General features: G+C 44.4%; 1 protein-coding gene across 1 annotated transcript in view; it reads right to left on the bottom strand.

Annotated features, from left to right (window-relative positions):
• The window catches only part of LOC146059773 (solute carrier family 13 member 2-like), an 81,954-nt gene that overhangs the window by 14,319 nt on the left and 45,564 nt on the right, over positions 1–22,071 (bottom strand). The window contains exons 5-11 of the mRNA XM_083172278.1: positions 18,650–18,839; positions 14,491–14,613; positions 11,696–11,917; positions 7,939–8,039; positions 7,566–7,580; positions 3,011–3,132; positions 1,619–1,780 (exon numbers count right to left, since the gene is read on the bottom strand). Coding sequence (XP_083028404.1) covers positions 1,619–1,780; positions 3,011–3,132; positions 7,566–7,580; positions 7,939–8,039; positions 11,696–11,917; positions 14,491–14,613; positions 18,650–18,839 — 935 coding nt within the window. The remainder of the gene's footprint in view (positions 1–1,618; positions 1,781–3,010; positions 3,133–7,565; positions 7,581–7,938; positions 8,040–11,695; positions 11,918–14,490; positions 14,614–18,649; positions 18,840–22,071) is intronic.

Genomic DNA, 22,071 nt, shown 5'->3' with positions numbered 1-22,071 from the left:
TATATATATCAGTATAATATACGCTGAAGTTATTTAAAGTATGTCTGGAAATTCTAAATGTACAAAGCAAGATAATGACATACGTAAGACAGCTGATCTATCGGTGCAGTTTACCAGAATATTTTTGGAGCAGTGCAGGGACCAGCCGAAGTCACCGAACTGGCAGAGCAGCAGCAGCTTCAGTTCTGTCTATTACAAGCTGAGCTGGGCTGCCTGTAGGGGGAGCTACAGTGCACAGCTCCTCTTCAGGCAGGTATTACTGTGCTGCACTGACTGGGTGAGGCAGTGATTACCGCTGAAGGTACAGTAGAAGGTGAGTGGAGGTGGAGCAAGAAGGGGGGGGGGGGGGAGGATTTTTGTGCCTATATTAAATCATGCTGGCCAAGCAAGGGCTAGGGTGGGGTTGGTGCAGTGTAAATTACACCTTATTGCGACTTATGTGCTATAATGCTAGTTGATATAATAGTGTGCTACTGGTGGTGTGTAACTACCTTTTGTGGTGACCACTGGCAGTGCTACTGCCTACCTACCTAGTAGTTTAGTCTCTCTACCTACTAGGCTGCTATATTATTAATACTTAATTAATTTAATTATATATAGTCCACTGGTGCTGCCTGAACTGAATACTGTGAATAGAGGTTGCCAGTATTATTTACTCAGTCCACTGTTGCCACTGGCAGTGCTACTGCCTAAGTGTACCTACCTAGTACAACTAGATACTAGGCTGCTATATATAATTTAATAAAAAAATAATACTTGTGCTGCGTGGGACTGTAAAAAATAATTCCATGCTGCTGGTGCACTGACGTGTGCCACTGAGTGCCACTGCCAAGCAGTACCTAATAATAAAATTAATTATTATAAATTCTGCTGGTGCACATACTAGTATTGCTAACGTATCTACCTGTCTGGTGCCTAGTACTGTCTTATCTACCTGTCTGGTGCCTAGTACTGCCTAGTACTGCCTTATCTACCTGTCTGGTGCCTAGTACTGCCGTATCTACCGCTGCAATGCCACTCTTACATGAGCCATGTGTTTGTGCCACACTCTTGTGTGGCTTAGCATAGTTATCCAGCTACCTCGGTGCAACCTTTTGCCCTAAAAACAATATTGTGAGGTGTTCAGAATAGACTGGAAATGAGTGGAAATGAATGTTATTGAGGTTAATATAGCGTAGGAGCAAAAAAATTAAAATAAACAAACACAAAACGTTTAGGGGGTGTTTTGGCAAAACCCGTTAGAACCCAAAACCTCAAGGTAATCAGAACCCAAAACCCGAAAAGTGGCCGCTGCACATCCCTAATATACACTAGCCAACATGCTGTGATATGACTTCAGTACTAAGTGGTTTTTGATGAGGATGTGTGCAGAAGCCCCCTCACGAGAATCCTGCGTCTGCCCCCTAAATTCATTTCAAAGCCTTTATTCTTGGGAGCATACATTCCATGCAATCCTATGGATCACATGTGCATACACAGTGTAGCGTACATTCGCGGCCACACTGCTTGCAGCAAACAACCTGCACCAGTCAGATGAGGCTGGACTTATCTGTATCTAGATTCCTCATTTAATACTCCAGAATATGTGACATGTGACTTTATACTATCAATCACTCACCATGGATGCCAGGATGGGTAGGAAAAGTGTAGTGGTGGCCACATTACTGGTACATTCTGTGAAAGTAGCAACCAGCAAACACAGCACCAAGGCTATAGCTGCTGGGGGTATACTCTCCAATGGAGCGAGTTTCTCTCCAATCCAGGTTGATAGCCCCGATTCCTTAGAATTATAAAACAAAGTATCAGCTCAGCTCAGAATTTCCACGTCTTTTCTTTAATAAGTCTTTAAACAATTTATGAAAGATTGTCCTTATTTCTGTTAATTGGCTTATACCCTATTGTAAAGGCTTTTCCATTGAACTAAGCTTCAGGCATCAATCAGAAAAATGTGCCACAGTTCCAATATCACTGCCAAATACACATTTGCCTTTCTTCTCCATCTCTAGATAGTAAGGATTAATATACAGATGGGTCAGGTCCCATCTTTGCAGGGGATGGCGCTGGCGTCGCCAGCCGCCATCCCCCGCCAGCGCCATCGCGATGGTGAGAAGGGGACGCGCGCGCCCGAGAGGGCGCGCGCGTCCCCTTCCGACGGCGCTTCCATCAGTTCCCCGGGTCCCCGCCGCCTGCCCGCACCCCCCACTAACCCCCCCTAACCCTGTCCGTCTCCCTGAGGCGGAGACGGACAGGGTTTCCGTCGCGCTAGCGACGGAGACTGAGACGCGCGTGCGCGTGAGACGCACGCGCGTCTCAGTCTCCTCGCTGGCGAGGCTGCTGGCGGGTCGCCAGCGCGTACGTTCTGGCGACCCGCCAGCAAGGATGTACAGCATGACATACTGTACGTGGTTTCACAACTGTCATTGTTATATGCAGGGCTATTTTTGTGCAGGCTCCAGCAGGAACTGAGGCCCTTATTCTAGTTCACTCTTTCAGACAAAATATTTCTTAGATGGACAAAACTATGTGCACTGCAGGTGAGGCAGGTGTAAAACCCCACCCAAATCTAATTATCTCTGCACAAGTAACACCTGCCTCACCTGCAGTGCTCATGGTTTTGTCCATCTAAGAAATATTTTGTCTGAAAGAGTGAACTAGAATAAGGGCCTCTGTTCCTGCTGGAGCCTGCACAAAAATAGCCCTGGTTATAGGTAATGTATACTTGTACCTGTAATTTTGTAGACTAAGCTAACTTTCATAAGAATTCAGCGTATCAATACACAATGATATCGTAAATCCACTAGAAGATATCAGCATTACTGAGATACAGTATACAGTAAGCTAAACCCTGGTTCATTCCCCAAAGTGGCTGTGCATAGGTATTGTTTTGCCCCTATAAAATAATGTCCGAGTTCGGCCAGCATTCTACACAGTCACTGAACTCGGTAGCTACTGTATTTAATTTCACCCGAAGTGTAATGTTATGAATGGAATAGCTGGAGGCTTACTGTACCTCACTGCCTTTAGCGATAGCAAAGCCTCCTCCCAGCAGGAAGACTATATTCCATGGCAACTTCTCGTTTACAGTCTTCCAGTCCAGAAGGGGTGGTGGCACGAACGCCATTATTTTCTGTCCTAGTATATAATACAGTATAAGGAAGCATGTCTTTGGGAAGTAAATAGGCAAAAATCTTAAATAAAAATAACATATACAGTATATTATTTCTAGAAGGTGATTTTTGGTGACAATCTCTTTCTCTCCCTTCATACTTAACCAAAATCGATACATGAGGTACCAATTTAAAGATTACGTTTTCCCCTTCTGACGAAATGTTAATTTAGAATCATCCCTTGTATTTTTTGTTTATAAATCAAAATTGACTTTTGTCCAATTTGCATTCATAATTTTAGTACGGACCACCTAGTATATATAGCTGCGCACACTAACAAATTCAACTTCAGAGTGCAAGGCTGAGATACGTAGAAGTAATGCTTATACAAGACTAACAGCCAGCAACATCCACTTTGAAAATAGCTTTTATGGCATTTTAAAGTGCATTGTGACCATAAGAATTCAATATAAAAATGGTATTTCAATCAAGAAGGAGTCTGTATAAACAGTATGAAAAGGTACTTAGCAGTATGAGTAGTCATAGGAAATAAGTATGGTCCAGCTGTTTTGGTGCTAACAGGCAGGTCCAATGTCAGATTTCGCCAGCGTGTCCCTGGTGTTGCTACTTCTTTTGTAGTAAAAGAGTGGTGTATTTTTACAAAAAGCACCTACATTCTCATCGGTCTGCACTACATGCCAATGTTTGAGCATTGTATTCCATCTATGCTTCAAGGCGATAGAGTAGGTTGAGGAAAAAATCAGTCTTTCTATGTCCGAGTCTCTATCTTTCTTCACAAATGACAGTTCTCTTGGCAAGTTCTTACAGTGGGCAATCGCTTCCTCAATCTCTTTAGGGTTATACCCTTTCTGAATAAAGGGAGATCCCATTTCTTCTAAGTCTTGAGATAATTCGTCCTCCTCAGACGTTATTCCTACCACCCTCAACAATTGCGAGAGTGGTAAGCCACACGTACAGTAAGTGGAAGCGGGTGGAATCTGTCAGCCATTAGAAGAGTATTCTTGCCAGTATCTTTCCTGTATATTTTGGCAGATAATTTGTCCATATTTTTGAAGACACACACACACACATCAAGGTAGTTAATGGTTGTATCTGCAATCTGGTGTTTATATGGACTCCTTCTTGATTAAAATACCATTTTTGTATTTTACTCTTATTGGTCAGAATACCTTTTAAAATGCCATAAAAAGAAAAAAAAGACTCTTATATTGCGCTTATGGGTCCCAGCATCTTTATGAGACCTTGTTGTTAGTGGAGGAGACAGGGGGAAATAGGTACATAGAAAGTATAGAAGTGTGCACAATATTAAGCTCACCAGTATACTGTATTTTTAATAAAACAACTTAAAAAAACCCACAATTTCTATTGTTTAGTATAATGCATCTTAAAAGGTATACAATGACAACAATTGGCATGGAGACTTTTCTCAGATGCTTTTCTTATCCACAGTGGTATACATATGCCTTATGATCTTGTTCAAAACACAAATAAAATAACCCTACGCATTTCCTACGTTAGGCTTTATCAGGGGTATATCAGCGTTAGGGATATATATTTATACTAGTAAGCCTGCTTGAAGCGAATGCTTTGAAAGCTAGTAGATGTAGTTTCACTTGCTTCCGACAGATGGCAGTGTTTCAGGGATACACGGATACTACACATATATCATAGATAAATCTTCATCGTTGTCCCATGTATAAGGGTTCCATCAAATTAAATAAAAAAGCTGTAGAGGGAATCAGAAGGTCTCTATAATAGCTTTTCCAATATCAGGTTGACTATAGTCTGGTTCTTTATTTGTAGCAGGTAGACAGAATACTAGGATAACAGCTTGGCAATTCTTAGGTTACAGCATGGCAGTTCTCAGGTTACAGCAATGGCAGAATTTCCAGCAGGCTACGCAGTATGGGTACACTCCAGAGAATCCCTAATGTAATCCCCACATTCCCCAGCCTATCACCCAGCCACTAAAAGGCATTGGGAACAATGGCCCTTGGCTCCGGACAAATATATAACAGGAAGTAACAAGTGCTGTTAATTAGCAGACAGTGATTCACAATACATCTTAGGAAAATTCAGACTGGATTTCACTTGCCCTGCTGCTGCTCTAAATCCTGGACTAGCTATTCCACATGCATCTCATGTGGAAGTATGCTGTCCCTGCCACATTCCTCCCTCCTTAGCTTCGACCACAGTGATGAAGCAAAGAAAACTTCAGGTGAGCTCTCTGCCTCGCCCACCTTTAATCATGTCATCCGCCCAGATACACAACCGTCCACCACTTTCTAGAGGTCACCTACCTCGTCCTCTTCCTCATCCCCTAGCTTCACCAAAGGGTTGCTTGAAGGATTCAGACCTAAAAATCTCAGGTGCTGTTTCCCCAGGCGATGCGGCACCTTAAACTTAAATGGCTGTAAGGCCAAAAGCCAATAGGTCACACAAGCATTCACCTCTTCCTCTACATCCATTTCAAGGATTCATGGTCTGTGACCACCACAAGCTCTTGTCCCAACAAATAATACTTTAAGAACTCCACTGCCCACTTAATTGTCAAGCACACCTTCTCTAAAGTTGAGTACTCATGCTTTCTGGGCAATAATTTATAGCTAAGGTTGAGGCTAGGCTCTCTCCAGGTACCTCTTGGGAAAGGACTGTCCCAGAGGCATCCATCTCAAACACAAATTGTCTTTTAAAGTCAGGAACTTGCAAGGCAGGCTCTTTATAGAAAGCTTGTCTAAATTTTTGCCAAGCAGTTTACACTTGGTCTAGACCAGCGGTTCTCAAACTGTGGGTCCTGACCCAAAAGTGGGTCCCAACCTTCTCAGCATGGGGTCGCGATTCCATGTTGCTGACCATCAGGCTGATGACTTTTCTCATCTCAATCAGCGATACAAGGAGTCTAATAGATCTGTTGAATTGACTGTTATGTTATACTCCTCCCATAATTTTGTGCCCCCACAATGCTGCCATGTATGTTCTGTCTGCTGACTACACATGTGATGTGATGACCTTCTGCAGTAACTTGCTGGGGTCCTCTCATTATTTTTATTGTCTGATGGGGTCCCAGAGTAAAATAGATTCAGGATCCCTGGTCTAGACTACATGTTCTTGTCTGTGTACAGTATTTAAAGACATTCAGTTAATGGACCCGTTCTAGTGGCAAAATCCTGTGTGAACCTGCGATAATATCTCACGAGACCAAGATATGTCCAAATATGGGACTTACATTTGGGTTTAGACCAAGTGAGGATTGCTTCTACCTTACTAGGATGAGGTTTAATGTATCCTCTGCCTACATTGGTCTCCATCATTCCAATGGCACATATCTCAGGGTTGGCGGTAGATCTGTGTGCCAGTAGTTACTGAACACGGCCTCTACCTTTGGTATGTGTGACTCACAGTCAGAGCTACATACAGTATGAGGATGTAGTCTAAATATGCAGCTGCATATTCCCTGTGGGGCCACAGCAACTTGTTCATAGTTCCTTGGAAGGTTACTGGCATCATGTAATCAAAATGACAACACTATACTGAAATAAGCCCTCTGTGGTAGAAAAAGCTGTTTTTTCTTTAGCAGTTTCAGTCAAAAGATATGCCAATACCCTTTTGTTAAATCAAGAGTGGTAAGATACTGGCTCTTTGCTAAATTTTCCACTAACTCATCAAACCGGGGCATAGGGTAAGAATCAAAGCGAGAAACTTGATTTACCTTATGAAAGTCATTGCAAAACCTTAAAGCACCCGAAGTCTTAGGGACTAAGACAATGGGGTTATTCCACTCACTGATTGATTCCTCTATGTCCCCTAGTCGTATCATCTCCTCAACACACCAGACTAGTTTGACCATCTGAATCTTTGGAGGCTCAGAGGCATCCAGCTGTCAGTCATAAAATTCATGGGCTTTGCTGTGTCCCATCACTCCAAACCGGCTGAGCATAGTCTTCTTAAGGCCGGGTTAGTAGCATGCCTCAGCCACAGTCATATCCACATAGGCTCTTTAAGCCTAAGCGAAGGGTAGCCAGGGGGAGTAATTGGAGGTGCATGATCGTCTGGGGAGTAGTGCGAGCTCCAGGTGCTGAAAACTTCAGAAGGTGCCATGCTGGGACTCTTACCCATGGAGATGAGGGGTTCCGTTTCAATAGAGATCCACCTGAACCCACCAAAACTTAGGGCCTCTTTGCCCGGCTTGGGTCTCCTTGCTGGGCTTAGTTCCGAAAATGAGGCAATAGCTGGCTGCTATTGGATCCGACAGCAGTGCTACCACGGTAACAGGCTGCAGGTTGGCTGGGAATGGCTGTCTCCCATAGGGGTCCATTTATTATAGAATCGCATATGCAATGTGATTTGGGCGGGATCTACCACCCTCGATCTTTGTAAGGAGTGAAGCCTGTCCCTGCTACCTGCTTTGCCAGGTGCTGGTGCATGCACGTTTAGCACTGACCCCCGGCTGACCTGTGCTAACCACACTTCCCCAATGGTCACTCCTATACACATATAGAAACCGTTGTAATTCCTACACTGTTCACCTGATTTGGATGTAAATACCCTCAAATTAAAGCTGATGGTCTGAAGTTAAAGCACATGTTGTTTGGTTCATTTCAAATCCATTGTGGTGGTGTATGGAACCAAAAATATGAGAATTGTGTCGATGTCTCAATATTAATGGACCTGACTGTATGGTATTTTATTATTATCATCCACAGGGCCTAAATAACAATGGCTGAATGGGACTACAGCTTCAGGCTGCTAAAGAAAAATAGCTTCACCCTCCTTGCACATTACCACAACTAATACTAAAAGAGAATCTTACCTGTTTGCCCACAGTCCTTGGGCTTACAAGATGGAAATTCAGAAGGGAGTAGAAATAGCATGATGGCTATAAATAGAACAACTGTGGCATCTGTAACATACCTGGAAAATATATTAAAAAAATAAGTTAATGTTTTATCTGCTGTGTCCATAGAGCCATAGACCATTTCCTACTTCTCTACCTCTTGGGCTAATACAAAGTTGTGCACAGGTCTACTGTGTGGACAGATTCTGTGTGTTTTAGCAACTGTATTTGTATTGGAGCTTGCCTGCGCAACTTTGAGCAACCATGGGCAATTCAAAGCAGTGGCGTAACTAGAAATTTTGCACCCCCTGCCCAAAAAAATTCTGGCACCCCCCACCTACATACATTTATTATATATTATCAGTTATTTAAATAGCACACACATAGCGCTTTACAGAGAATATTTGAACATTAACACCAGTTCCTGCCCAAGTGGAGCTTACAATCATTATTTCCTACCTCATGTACATACACACACACATTCTAAGGTTAATTGGTTGAAAGCTGATTAACCTACCAGTATATTTTTGGAATGTGGGAGGAAACTCACTCAAGTACGGGGAGAATATACAAACTCCGCACAGTTAGGATTATGGTGGGAATTGAACCCATGACCTAATTTATTAGATTTTTTTTACCTAAACGCTCCTTGCCAGGGGTTTTATGCTCATTGACCTGAGATATATATTCATTGCCAGGGGTTTTATGCTCATTGACATGAGATATATATTCATTGCAAGGGGTTTTATGCTCATTGACATGAGTTATATATTCCTTGCCAGGGGATTTATGCTCATTGAAATGAGTTATATATTCCTTGCCAGGGGTTTTATGCTCATTGACATGAGTTATATATTCCTTGCCAGGGGTTTTATGTTCATTGACATGAGTTATATATTCCTTGCCAGGGGTTTTATGTTCATTGACATGAGTTATATATTCATTGCCAGGGGTTTTATGCTCATTGACATGAGTTATATTTTCTTTGCCAGGGGTTTTATGTTCATTGACATGAGTTATATATTCCTTGCCAGAAGTTTTATGCTCCTTGACATGAGTTATATATTCCTTGATAGAAGTTTTATGCTCATTGACATGAGTTATATATTCATTGCCAGGGGTTTTATGTTCATTGACATGAGTTATATATTCATTGCCAGGGGTTTTATGTTCGTTGACATGAGTTATATATTCATTGCCAGGGGTATTTTGCTCATTGAAATGAGTTATATATTCATTGCCAGGGGTTTTATGTTCATTGACATGAGTTATATATTCATTGCCAGGGGTTTTATACTCATTGATATGAGTTATATATTCATTGCTAGGCGTTTTCTTCCTTTTACCAGTGGGTTGCATGTAGGGATGCCAATCCCGGGGCATTTTTTCAATCCCGGGATTCGGGATGGAAAAATGCTCAATCCCGGGATTCCCGGGATCCCGGGATTGACCTCCCTAATAAAAAAAAAAAACGTCCCCTCCCCCAAAGGATTTCTAAACCTACCTCCCCGCCAATCCTCCCCAACCCCCCTGACGTAACCTGCCCTTTCACGTCCTGCTGCTGCCTATCTCCAGTAGGAGGTAGGGCGACTGGGGGCAGGATAGCGGGCAGCTGTCTCGTTATGTGACAGCGTGCTGTGCTGACAGGCATAGCGGCGGCCAGGCTGTGCAGCGTGACGTAATGTCAGGGGTCACGCTGCGCAGCCTGACTGGGCGCCGCTATGCCCCCCGACTCTGACACAGAGGCACCGGGGGTAAGTAGCAGTCAGCCGGCAACTTCTGAGCCATATTTTAAAGTGCTCAGCGCTGCCTGGCTTTAAACAGAAAGTTAATCTAGGCATGGGGGTACTAACCCCCGAATCCCGGGATTGGAAGCTTCAATCCCGGGATTCAAATCCTGACGATTTTAGGCCAAATCCCGCCGATCCCGGGATTGGCCTCCCTAGTTGCATGCTCTTTGGCAAGGAGTTATATACAGATGTGTAGCTAGATGCCATCCCCTGTACTGAACTTGCTATATTGCAGTCGCAGGTGACCATTCATGCTCAAAGGTGCTCACCAACTAGTACGCTCATCACACCATGCATGTTGGCAAAACTAAGCCATGATTAGCATGGTTCTATCTATCTCTATTTATCTATCTATCCAAATATAAATATATCTATATTGAAAAAGCTCTTTGGAGCGAAACACATTAGTGGATCTAGACCATAGGACACTTGCCAACTACCTTTCTACGCTGCCCCATAGAAATCTGGAGGTGCAGCCATCCATTCTTATTGCCCATACGCAAACTACAGCAAGCTAAACAGAGGGAGTCTGTACTGCGAGCTGGAGATGGAGAAACAAGTACTGCGGGTGAGAGATGCAGTGTCTGCCTGTTATCTTTCTCCCAGTTAGTCTCTGGATGAGCCCAACCCACAGTGTTATGTTTGTTGTTGTTGATGTAGATGGAATTGTGGAGTTTTTCAGAGGTGAAATAATTGACTCCAGACTGGATGTTTTAGCATTGTCTCCCTCTGAGCTTCACAACTAGTTTTTACATCGCAATATAGACCTGTAGACCCCTCTTTGTTCATGCTCAGAGGACAACAGGGCCGCCGACAGGGGGGGTGCCCTGGGTACAGCTGTCCTGGACCCCGGCCTCTGGAGGGGCCCAGGCAGCTGCCCACAGCGGTGCCAAACCCCCCCCCCCCAGGCACCCGCACACCGCCTCCCCCTCCCGGTGCCGGCCACCCCAGCCAGGCACGCACAGTGCAGCCTGCAGAGCACCGAGCCTAGGACACAGAGGGGCTTGGCGCTCTGCAGGCTGCACAGCACTGTGCAGTGTGCGCACTGACGTTCTGGAGTCTGGACCTGACCTGACCGACGGTGGAGGGAGGCTGAAGGAGTGATGCCACGTGATGGTAAGTGATGGGATTGGGGGAGGTGGGGTGCTGGCAGGCATGTGCAGGTGGGCTCACGTGGGGGGGTGCGGATGGTAATTTAGGGCGCTGTGCCGCTGGGGGCCCGGACTGTAGGTCAGTCCCGGGCCCCAACAATTCTAGTGTCGGCCCTGGTTACTAGTCAGCAGTCCTGTTATTCCCTGAGTGCTCACTCATTTTTAGATTTTACATCATTATATGTCAGTTTTTATTGCGTTATGAACACTTAGTAACCTTTTTACACTATAATAGCTATTGATAGAGATGTAGCAAAGTTATTTCAGACTGCCGCACAGCCGCTCGGGCACCCTTGCCACGGTTCCAACTTAGGGGGTGATTCAGGTTGGTTTGCAAAAGCAAGCTTCCTGTTTAATGGGCAACACCATGTGCACTGAAGGTGGGGCAGATGTAACATGTATGAAGAAAAAAGGAGCCTGTATTTACAGAAACAAAGTAACTAACCCAAATGTAACTCTCTCTGCACATGTTACATCAGCCCCACCTGCAGTACACATGTTTTTTTTCCATTAAAGTAGGAGTTTGCTTATGCAAACCAACCTGAATCACCCATTAGTATGTCGGGCCGTGACTAGTCACACCCATGATCACCACCATAGAAAGCCTTTGGTCGTGGGTATGAAAATACGCATGCGTAGACCAGCATGTGCCCACATTGCACCAAATGAGTCACATATGCGGTAAGTTGCAGCCATAACCATCGTGGCTACGTGTATATTCATTTTAAAAGTAAATCTTTAACTAAGCCGTCTATTGCATTATCCTAATAAGAATGTTTGCCACACACTTACTCTTTTCCTTGCTTGTTAAAGCTGATAGTTGCCCAGCCTGGCATGAAGCCTGGTTCCCTTGAGAACCACAAGAGAACTAACAAGACAAATAAAACCAGAACACAGACTTCTGCGAAGCTCATAGAACCCAGCTTCTTGTGCTCAGCAGAAAGGACCTCGTATGCACGCTTCTCCTTAGCCTTCTGTTCTGGGGTAACACCGCAGCCAAAATTCTTTCTGAAGCTAGAAGAAAATCAGAGCAGCCTGGGTTGTTATGATTAACAAGGAGACATGGAAGTCAGACACAGATACATAGGGCCTTATTCTGGTCGATGCGTAAATTTCCGAATTCTTTCGGATGGCGGTTTTTAGCCGTCTGCGCATGCGTAGGCAACGCTATGCGCATGTGCCACGCAAGGTCTCCGTACTTGTTCTCACTAATACCGTACAGAAATGTGCACCGCATTCACTCGGGAGATATGGGCGTATTATGGGCGTCATTCGTAAGTACACAGGGGCGTAGTTTCAAAGTGGGCTAAACTGGGCGTAAACATGGGCGTACACGAGGGAGTGCACTAATTCTGGTAGGCGTGCATTCGGACTGAACACTGACTGCAAACGAACCAAAAGGCAAGAAATATGCGGTGTCCATAAGCAAGTATTTCTTTGCGGACACCACTCGGTCATGCGCTACCCATTCGGATCGCCCAATTAGTACTCCCGCACCTGAACCAATGTCACCTGAACACAATACAATCCACTCCTCTACTCATTACTCATTAATTACACTCTTTTCATTGCTTCAATTGGAAACCTTGCAGCTTAAATGGACCATTACTAAACACACAAATCTATGCTGAAAGCACGGCTGCATTTGTTACACACATTTACACTGCAAGCAATGGACAGAACTTGTTTTCACTAATATACATATACATGTCACTTTTACATTTACCAATAACAGCACACATTTGGGGATCAAAAGATAGTGGTATGTTTTGCGGAAATACACTGCATCGGTGCGTACGGCCATGTTCCCGTCCGTTCTGACGCGGTAAGACCGTGCAGACGCTGTAAGACCGTGCAGAATATGTGTGTGTCCACCACACATGCAAGGTTTGGATGTCGTCCGTAAACACGCCCTCTTCTTAAAGTGTGAGTCCGTCCGAATGCGGAGGACCGGTGGGCGTTTCTTCGTACCATGTCCACACAGCGTAGCGTGCGGACCGCTCAGAAAGAATTTGGAAAATTCCGCACCAACCAGAATAACCTCCATAGTAAGAGCTTTCTACAGCAAAAATATTATACATCTGTTGTTGATCACAGATGCAAAATCTTCCTCAAATACATCACACGGACCTTCCCACACTTTCAAAGTCCATTTGATGTTCTTTGATAGGATAAAAAAAATGTTTGGACCAACTGAGAGGACAATTAAAAGAAGGTATAATAAGTATGCAGTGGCGTAACTATAAATTTTGCTCCCCCCTGACAAAAAGTTTGTGGTGCCACCCCCTGGCTAAAGGAAGAGAGACCAGCGGACATTGCTGCTTCCCTTGGCTACGGCGCATCCCAGGCCGCCCTAGCACGCCCTTTTGACACCCACCCTGTACACAGTAGCCAATAGCCAGCTCTCTGTACAATCAATTGAATCAGTGGGGGGATTTGTCGTCTCTGCCATGACTCGCCTCTGGTGCTCTACCAGTGGGCAGCGGCAGGCAGCAGCATGTCAGTGCATCAAGCAGGTGCCGGTGCCCACACAGACCCCACTGCCGCTTGCTCCCCCAAGCGACAGCTGGGGCTGCCTTACAGTAGTTACGCCACTGTAAGTATGACAATAGCAGATAATGTAATTCATTATTTCTGCTCAGCGTTCAGTACAGAAGGAAAGAGGAAGAGGCCTCAGTGAAGGGTTCCTGGACTTTAGGTTTATAACAGTCATTAGGTCGTTAGTCAACAGGCTGACTGCTATTGGTCAACATGCATTAGGTTTACATGGTCAATAGATTGACATTATAATGGCCATCACAGCATATGGTCGCCATGTGTTTTACACATTTATTTTCCAGAAATTTTCATGCTGACTTTTTCCTCGTGTCAATGTCTTTTTCCATCTCAATTTTGCGCATGTCAACCTTTTGGGATCGACCCCAGGTACGTTGCAAGGACATTCATAAAATTGATGTGGATCAAGTACATTTACAGATGAGTCCAGATACATCTATCCTCTGTGTATTATAAGTCGCATTATATATAACAGATGAGCTCTATGTGACATGACAGTGCCAATAATTTGTGCATATACCTTTTCCATAATAATGTGTCTTATTCACAGAACAGTGCACAAACAGCTTCTGCTGATTAAAATAATATGCAGAATGGCAATGGGCCTAATTCAAACCATGGGCCAAATATAATCAGGTGTGATAATCAGAAAGGGCCAGATGTATCAAGCTTAAAAATGTGATAAAGTGGAGAGTGATAAACATCCAGCTAATCAGCTCCTGTTTGTCATTTTTCAAACGCAGCCTGTAACATGGCAGTTGGTAGCTGATTGTATGGCTACTTATCACTTTCCATTTTATCACTATTTGCAGCTTCATACATCATTAGATTTCAGTTTGAACACCCCCCTCCCAAATTTAACTTTCTGCACATGTTACATCTGCCCCACCTGCAGTGCACATGGTTTTGTCCATTTGGGGAAGATTTTGCTTTTGTGATCAATTCTGAATCAGGACCAATATATTTACTCCTATAATGTCAGTGTCACATTATATGTTGTGCTGCCTGAGAAAATTCCATTATAGACTTACTTAATTCCCAGGAACATGATCTGCAGCCAAATCCAGGCAAGAGCAAGGAACAGAATCACAATGGGGAAGGCAAAACCAAACCATGACACAAAATTGACGACATTGTTATTTCCAGGGAACAGCCTGTGAGAAGGGAGTCAAATTGTCAAAAAGGAAGTCAACCAAAGAGAGCAAAAAATACTAATGGTAGTGTAGGCTTTTTCAGCATCATAACATTAGTTAAGAACATTTAATTGATCATTTAATATTAAACTTGAATCACCCCGTTTGTTTGTAACAAACAAACAAAGATCATGCCAAGAGCAAGACATCTAATAGTTTGCAAGGTCATACAAGAACCCAAGGTAACCTCTAAGCAACTGAAGGCCTTTCTCCCATCACCTAATATTAATGTTCATGAGTCTACCATCAGGAAGACACTAACCAACAATGGTTTGCATGGCAGGATCGCAAGGAGAAAGCTGCTGCTCCAAAAAGAACATTGCACCTGGACAAGCCAGAAGGATATTGGAACAATCTTTTGTGAACAGATGAGAACAAAAAAGAGTTAAGGGTACTTGTTTCCAAGCACGGCGCCCATCGGGTCCCATCGCATACCTTAACTTAAGGTATGCGATGGGACCCGACCGACCCGATTTCGGGCTTTTTTTGAGATTTCCCGACAAATGTAAAATCGGGTCCATCGCATGCCATTATAATGGCATGTGATGCGACCGACGCGACCGACCCGATTTTACATTGTAAGCATTGTATGTAATGTTAAATTCCTATGTAAAATCGGGTCCATTGTATGCCATTATAATGGCATGCAATGCGACCATTGCGATGGACCCGATTTTACATAGTAACCAATGTTAAATGGCCCCCCATACCCAATTTTTGATTGTATACCCACCCTGATGGGTAATTTCTATGTCAAATGCCCCCCCCATTGTTAACACCACCCCACGATGAACGCCAACCCGAAGCGTGGCGAGCCCAGTGAACCTGCAAGGGGCGGCGGTACGCGTCCTCTGACCTTTTCATACCCACACTATCCACGTCGGCGTGGAGTTGATTTTTTATAGTGTGGCGAGTGCAGCGAGCCACCAAGCCCGAAGCGTGGCGAGCGCAGAAAGCCCCACGACGGGACGCGTAATACCTGTGAAGTAATGCGCGTCCCCTCGCGGGGCACGCTGCGCTCGCCACGCTTCGGGCGCGGTGGCTCGCTGCGCTCACCACACTGTATAAAATCAACTCCGCTGACGTGGATAGTGGGGGTATGAAAAGGTCGGAGAACGTGTACCGCCGCCGCTTGCCACGCTTCGGGTTCATGTTGATCGTGGCGTGGCGTTAACAATGGGGGGGCATACAATGAAAAATGGGGTCTGGGGGGCATTTAACATTGGGGCCATTGTAAAATCGAGTCTCAGGGACCATTTAACATTGGTTCCAATGTAAAAAATCGGGTCGGTTGTGTCGATCGCATCGCATGCGTTTTGGTTGCATGCGATGCGATTGGCCCGATTTTTGCAACCCGATTGCATACAATTAAAATTAGTGGCGCCGTGCTAGGAAACAAGTACCGAGTTAAGAAAGTGTTATGTTTATAGAAAGGAGAACACTGCATTCCAGCATAAAAAAACCGCATACCATCTGTGAAAGATGGGTGGGGTGGTATCATGGATCACACCTAATTTGTTTGATTTGTTTTTTTGTTATCTACGTTTAGGACTTGTGTGAAAAGCTGAGGTAGTTGTTGGCCAAATTTCAGCAAAAATATAAGCAATTCTAATTTATGTTTCAATTGGACATACAGGAATTGAAACTGACATAAGTAAATTAATCGGGACAGTAAGTGGACATAAGGGTATATAAGTGGGATGCGGTTAACATCCTGGCCATTAGGATGCTACTCTGATTTCCAATTGCAGGCAGAAGACCGGTGCTAGAATCCCAACATCGAAGGAGATGCTGAGTCCTGACTGCTAACCTCCCAATTGAATGTATGCACCCCACAATATTCCTCTAGCCTAGCACCAGCCTGGGAAAGTTACCCATACAATGTTGATACATTACAATAGGTTCAGTGGTTTCAGGATTCATTTAAATTAAACAATCAGACATTAATTTATAAGACATACAGTATAGACAACCAGTATATTATTTTGTCCAGTGATTCTCAAATTCTGTCCTTGGGACCTCAAACAGGTAATGTTTTCCAGGACACATATTAACACCACAAATTACCTGGTTAAAGCTTTTCAACATGGGAATTTGGAGTTAAAGGGTCAACCCGGGTCTTAAATCCGGGTCGCTGACCCTGGTTTTTACCAGGGTCAGCGACCCAGGATTTAAGACCCTAGTTGACCCTTTCATACCAAAGAAAACCCCAGGTTACCAGCAAATTCCCAGGTTGAAAAGCTTTAACCCGGTAATTTGCTTCTGGTGTGAATATGTGAGTACAGGTCAGACTGCACCGGCAAAATGACCCGGCATTTAAAAATGCCTGGTAATTGCTGGGTGGGTGGTATGAAAGGGGTGATACAGTAAGCACAAGTGAAATAATTAGCTCCGCCTTTAGATCTTTGAAACTGTGTCAGTGAGTAATGAATACACCTGTGCTCCTGCTAACTAAAGTGACCTAGAAAGCATGAGCTGTTTGTGGTCCTTATGCTAACCATACACTAGAACAAATTTGTTCCAACCAGTTAACTAGCTGTTTAGGTGTTCAGCACCAATCAGCGGAGGTCTGCTGCTTGCTGTTTCCCCTTGATGTTCTGACTACTGCACCTCCCTTTGCAGCCACTCTCTCAGTCCCCGCCAGCACCTGCAGGCTGGTAATACAGGCGGCTCTGGTGGCTCTCATGAAGAAGTTGTTGCTGTATAGCACCCGCCACCCGCAATTACCGCATGCAACCATGCTATTGGAATTAGTGGCTGTGCTGCCATTGCACTATATGGAGCCCAACAGCAATGAAGGAGCTCGCAGTCAGCAACCTGGGCATTTCTGCAGCCAGATCTGCAAGATCAATTGCCGATACGCCCGCTGCGATGCACGATACACTATCACTAGTGGTGAGCATGGCTCCCTTTCTCTGTGCCCCCAGCAAGTCACCCCTTTGCAGCCATATTATATTATCTAGAAATAAAAATGGCCTTTTATGACCCAGTCCAATACGAAGTTATCCTGTTAAGCATTATATATATATATATATATATTGGCACAAGGTAAAAGAAGCAATGGAACTACAGATGTGTCCTCTTAGATCATTGCTGCATGTGGATAAATAGAGTATTTTGCCGGGAACGTATGCATGCTCACGGGTACAATATACTATTTAATGAGGCATCGGCAGCTGCACCATGCAGCAGGAGGCAACGCCAGCACACACTGATTCTCAAACTAAGAGAACGCATCTGTAAAATAATAATTTCTATATCAGAACATTGGAGTAATTCAGTCCTGATCGCTGCTGTGTGAATTTGCACGGACCGGTGATTATCAAATGACTGCATATGCGCATGAATCAAAGTATGCATGCGTGACACCAAATAGCGTCAAAATTCAGCAATTGTTTGAATCACAATCCAGCCGCTGTTTGACTGACAGGAAGCCAGCATTTGTGTGTGGTAATCGCACGTTATCTGGGAGTGTCAGGGAAAACGCAGGTGTGTCCAGGCCTTTTTAGGGAGGTTGTGTGACATCAGCTCCAGTCATGTTACATCTGCCCCCCCTGCAGTGCACATGGTTTTGTCCATCTAAGAAGGATTTTGTCAGAAAGAATGAACCAAAATAAGGCCCTTGATCAGCCTGTTTCTATTGTACCATATGAGTAAGTTCTGGGTTCCGCACATACTACACAGACTAGGAAAATCGTTACACGATGAGAGAATTGTGTATGGATTTGCAGCTAGCCGACGATCTGCGTGATTTTCGCAAGCCATTCGTAGCCTTGTACATGGTGGGATTTCACTCTGGGAAGCAATGACTATCTGATTGCAGGCCTCTGCATTTTTGCAGAGCAGCGATCAGATCTGAATAAGCTCCATTGTTACATTATTGTAGAACTATAGAATCAAATATTCATGCAAAGGGAGAAGCTAAAAAGGAATTTCTGGATTAGCATTATATTGCTGAGCATATTGATTTACTGTCATTAAAAATAAAAGTACCTACTCCTCCATCTGTCCTTTCAAGACAAGGTTGGGTCCAGTTCCAGTCAATGTCGCAATGCCCCCAATGCTGGCAGCATAGCACACACTGAGGCTCATGCCCTTGCATAGTTTGAGGTGCTTCTGTAGCCTTAGAGCTTGTTTCTTTTTCTTCAGTTTGTCATCCTCTAGATCAATTACAAATACCGATACACCTAAAAATCAAAGCAGAAAAATCAAATATGCCATTTCTAAATGGATGTTACCATAACAATATACTATAAGCCAAAAAGATCAACATTCTAAAAAAAAGAGTAGGTGTACTTAAAATTTGAGATGAGCGGGCTGGGTTCGCTGGGTAAATGTGGTATTACTCACAGACAATGTTTAGCTTGACACCAAAGTATCGACAGTGACAAAAGGTCAACACTTGGAAAGGTCAACATGAGTTTTTCATATTTTCTTTGGTGTTCATGTTTTCACCTCAGCAGGTGGTCCCCTAACTAGTGTAGCACATACCCTTGAATAACCTTTTGCTTGTTTCAACTTTTGTCACTGTCCACCTTTTATCAAAGTCAACCCTTTGAATGTAGACTTTTTGCCGATGTTGAACCGTTTTGACTATCAACCTTTTGGTGTCGACCTTTTTTTTTTAAATAGAGTTTTTTTATTTCACAGGTCGATATTACAGAACAGAACAGCAATCAGATACTGTGCATGTGGAACAGTCAATCAAGATTCGGCATTAGATATAAAGAATGTACAGACATTTCACATACACTATCATCTTATTACAATGTGTTAAAAATTATAATAAAAAGATTTCAGTTTATGATGAGAATTGGTATTGCCATCTTATTCTGACTGAGTATCTAAGCATATATTTTATTTATTTATTTGAATTTAATAGAAACAGTAAAGAGTAAAAAGAGATGAAAGAGAGAGAGAGATTAGTAGTCATTAATTAATGCGCATACTATGAGATTCATTCCCGATTAGAGTAGTATAACTATGCATGGTTTTGGGTTGATCGGCTCACCCAGGTATATGAGCGATATAGTTCACCCCCCCCACTGTCAACCACCACAGCCCAGCAATGTATCATCAGGAGTGTGCTGAATATGGAGACTCCAGCCACCTACCCCATATCTTGTCGAATTTGGGCAGAGTACCCCGGGACATATATACATATTTTTCGTGTTGTGCCGTGGTGTTAACCAGGGCCTTCCACTCCGCCATCGTAGGTCCCAGAGTAGCCATCCAATGTCTGGCTATGACAACTTTAGCTAAAGAGCACAGGTTGGTCACGTACTGTCCCTCTGCATTATTCAGTGGCGTACTTTCTTTGCTTCCCAAGATGCACATTTTGGGCGTCAGAGCCTGCTCAGGTATACCAGTTGATATAATAGCTGATTTAACCATCCCCCAGAAAGAGCTAACCAGGGGACACTCCCAGAGGAGATGCCACAGGTTCCCCTGTGTGAAACCACACTTCGGGCAGGCCGGTGAGGCCCGTCCACCAAATTTAGCCATAGTGCACGGTGTTAGGTATGTTCTGTGTATGATAAATAGTTGGACTTGTTGGAATCTTGCTGAGACCGTGGCATACCGAGGTGATGCCAAAGCCTCCTCCCATTCCTCCTCTTCAAAGGCACCCACATCAACCTCCCACTTGGCCCTCAGGGAGGGCAGCGAATCTTTATGTAAAAAGGATAGCAGGAATGAATAGGTCAGAGAGATGGTTTTAACCTGTCCGAGATTGGCCAGGAATATTTTTGCCGGGGAGGATAATAGCACAGGAGGGCAGCTATTAAACTGGGTGTTGAGGGCGTGGCGCAACTGCAAGTATCTAAAGAAGTATATCTGAGATAACCCATACTCCTCCCTTAGCTGTTGAAAGGTTTTTAGCAGAGATGCTTCATATAGTTGTCCAATCGTTACTACCCCCCCAGATGACCACAGACTCCTGCCTGACAAGCAGGCGAGTTCAGACAACCCGGTGGAATGCCAGAGGGGAGCTCCCGGATCTATAGCCGTGTATCCCATCAAGGATTGGGCCTCCTGCCACACCTTGATGGCCTGGACCACTAATGGAGGGGCCCCCCTAGGTATCATCCCACCCAACAATAGCTGCGTAGGTGTGATGTCGGGACAAATTTGGTGCAGAAAAGTGGTAGGGAGTGAACTCTGATCAGTGTCCTGTGTCCAGTGCCTGAGATGCGAGAACTGGCCAGCATAATAATACAATCTGAATTGTGGTAGAGCCAAACCTCCATCAGTCCGTGGTCTAGTGAGAGTGCCGATGCTGATTCTGGGGCGCTTATTGGCCCATATCAATGAGGATAGTAGGCTATTTAGGTGTCTGAAAAAGGAGGCAGGTATGTAAACCGGGGATTGGTTCAAGACATATGTTATCTTAGGTTGCAATATCATTTTAACCAAGTTGACCCTGCCAATGACATTTAGGGGCAACTTGGTCCACACCGACAGTTTGTCCTTAACAACGGACAACAGTGGGTGTAGGTTCCTAGGAATAAAATCATTGCTGTTGTTGGTGATATTGATCCCCAAATATTTAAATTGGGGGACCCAGCTGAGTGGAAGAGGGGTGCCCTGTGCCAGCGGTGGAGGGCCTCTTAGAGGCATCATGGAGGATTTAGACCAATTCACTGTGAGGCCTGAGAAACCGCCAAACTCCTCCATCAGCTGCAGGGCAATTGGTACTGAAAGTCTATAGTCTTTTAAAAAAAGAAGTAGGTCATCGGCATAAAGTGCCACCGTGTCCGTCCTCTGACCCAGCTGTAGCCCGATTATGTCTTGGTGCGTCCTAAGGATGCAGGCGAGTGGTTCGATAGCTAAAGCAAAAAGACCAGGAGAAAGGGGGCACCCCTGTCTAGTACCCCTTCCCAGCGCAAAGGGGGGCGAAACATAACTATTAACAGAGATCCTGGCCATCGGGTGAAGATACAATAACTGGACCCATTTTAAGTATTGTGGGCCAAAGCCCATGCGTCTCATTACCTGCCATAGATAAGGCCACTCGACTGAGTCGAAGGCCTTATTGGCATCGAACGAGATAATAGCTGAGTACATTTCCTCCTCATGAGTGGCCTGGATATGTGTATACAGCCGTCTCAAATTTATACTGGTGGACATACCCGGCATAAAGCCGGTTTGGTCCGGATGAATAATGGTTAGTATCACACTATTTAGTCGAATGGCCAGGACCTTTGCCAACACCTTGATGTCAGTAGTAATCAGGGAGATTGGTCTGTATGAGTCGGGATATTCAGGGTCCTTCCCGGGCTTGGGTATGACGACTATAACAGCCTCAGACATAGAGTCCGGTATGGCATTTAGTTCAAGGAGATCGTTAAATAGCTTCAACAGCCTAGGGGCGAATAAGTCCAAGTGTGTCCTGTATAATTCCACTGGAACCCCGTCTAC

This window comes from Crinia signifera, chromosome 2 (assembly GCF_055691185.1).
Source record: "Crinia signifera chromosome 2, ASM5569118v1, whole genome shotgun sequence".
Classification (NCBI taxonomy): Eukaryota; Metazoa; Chordata; class Amphibia; order Anura; family Myobatrachidae; genus Crinia; species Crinia signifera.
This window is presented reverse-complemented; position numbering and strand designations above follow the sequence as displayed.